Source organism: Oratosquilla oratoria, chromosome 34, assembly GCF_046742065.1.
Source record: "Oratosquilla oratoria isolate Oo_2021 chromosome 34, ASM4674206v1, whole genome shotgun sequence".
NCBI lineage: Eukaryota > Metazoa > Arthropoda > Malacostraca > Stomatopoda > Squillidae > Oratosquilla > Oratosquilla oratoria.
This window is the reverse complement of record NC_134810.1, coordinates 42,682,490-42,684,327: the sequence shown is the minus strand read 5'-3', so window position 1 is coordinate 42,684,327 and position 1,838 is coordinate 42,682,490. Positions and strand designations below refer to the sequence as shown.

The window sequence follows — 1,838 nt, the reverse complement described above, 5'->3', positions numbered from 1 at the left end:
CCCACATACAAGTGGTAGACAAACGAAAATATATCAATGTGGTAGGATGGCAGGGGCAATATTTAATAGTGTGAAATAAAAACACAGGCGACCCATTCCGGAGATCAGACTCCGGCCCTTCTGGGCCCCATAGGTTGGGGAGGCCATGCTAAGGGCATCTATTCTTGCCTCCTCTCCGTGTGGGTTGAGAGGTGATCCCTAAAAAGGGATTCCAAGTCGTGTTGACTGCTGACGAACTGTGCTGTTCCCCATTTTTACACTGGGCCTCCACCGCTTACCGTGTGAAGAGTGACGAAGGTGCACTCTCGAATAACACGTGGAACGGGCGTGTCTAAGAGTTTTATTCTGGCTAAACCCAGGTGATTCTAATCAGCTGAGTTGACACTTACGCTCCAGAGGAATAAGAATGGCTTAAAGCTGAAGACATGCTTTTATTCTTTGACCCAGTACAATCAGTTTTTCACCACACAAGTTGATTATATAGTTGGTGATATTGCTGCTGTTGTACATGCGATGCTATACAGTTTTGTCTTTCACAGAGAGTGCCAAAACTGCATCTAAAGACACATTATTGGGTAAATCTGGAAAGTGGCTGAGGGAGGCAACAAATGGCTGAAGGAGACCAATTTGACATTGGGTTAACGAAAGAAACCTGCAGCTTTTCTTGGAGTTGCTTATCGAATCCAAGTTAGGTTCCGAAAGGCAACAACGACGACCAAGTACTTTATGTGTAGATGCATCTGCCTGCACCGCTAGTTTTCTTATTATTTTTATCTATTATCATTTTATTCAATTCATTTTTTATTCATTTACTTATTTTTCTTTTTGAGGGAGAGAATATCAGAACAGACGTGGGTTGTCACATTACATCCTAGATGGAACACTGTTAAGATGAATCTTCCGGGTACTGTTGAGGACCATCGGTTGACACTATGGCTTGGTCATGTTACAATTTTCGTAGGGTCTGGAAGAAGACAAAGGAATGTTAACAAAGGTCACGGCTGTCGAGAATTTTGATTTCTCGCATGTAAAAATGCTCGTTGAATTCATAGTACTCTGGTCCTTTAGTAATTCTTTTTTATGTCTGCACATACGCACACCCATGAATTAATTTTGTAAAAACTAATTGAAACGATTACGTCAAACCAATGCACAAATTTGACAGATGCAACCATCTTTAGGAATGTGTGAGGAGATCCGACGAAAGGATAGTTGTCTTATAATGCACAGTGGTTTCATTTCACCAATACTAATGCCACTGTTGATTGCTCAAGCCATTTAGGGTTGGAGGTTTAAAACCACTTCTTTGTCAGATTAGACCTTTCGTTATAGTCCAAATGGGTGGATCGGAAGCGAAAAAGCAAACAATATAGAAAAAAAAGTAAAAGGATGGGTCGTAGGCAGAGGGCAATACAAACAGGTTTTCGTTATAGAAAAAAAAGCATCAGTTATGCTTACTTTTTACACTCATAGTCACAGCCATTGAAGCAACACAATTCGCCTCCAGGACAGTCATCTTTGCCATAGCACTCGAGAACGCAGGGACGCACATGTCTCGGTATAATTGGTGGACAACAATCTGCTAGAGAAGCATGTACAGGCAGATAATAAGAATAAGAATTGAATATTACTTAAAGTAACGAGGGTAATATTGTTGGTAAATAAAAAAATGGGAAATAATACTGAGGGCTAATGTTCACTTTACTTTTAACAACCATGAAAGAAATTGCTAAAAATTAAATTTGCACACACACACATACACACACACACACACACACACACACACACACACACACACACACACACACACACACACACACACACACACACACACACAC

The 1,838-nt window shown here is 40.6% G+C and overlaps 1 protein-coding gene across 4 annotated transcripts in view; it reads right to left on the bottom strand.

Moving 5' to 3' along the window:
• Positions 1-386: 386 nt before the first annotated feature.
• LOC143018439 (uncharacterized) overlaps positions 387-1,838 on the bottom strand; it is a 71,237-nt gene continuing 69,785 nt past the window's right edge. For 3 of the 4 annotated variants that reach the window (XM_076173803.1, XM_076173805.1, XM_076173804.1), the window contains exons 5-6: positions 1,459-1,582; positions 387-964 (exon numbers count right to left, since the gene is read on the bottom strand). In XM_076173803.1, the coding sequence (XP_076029918.1) occupies positions 931-964; positions 1,459-1,582 (158 nt within the window). In that variant the 3' untranslated portion in view covers positions 387-930. The remainder of the gene's footprint in view (positions 965-1,458; positions 1,583-1,838) is intronic. The other variant, XM_076173807.1, reaches the window with a different exon arrangement.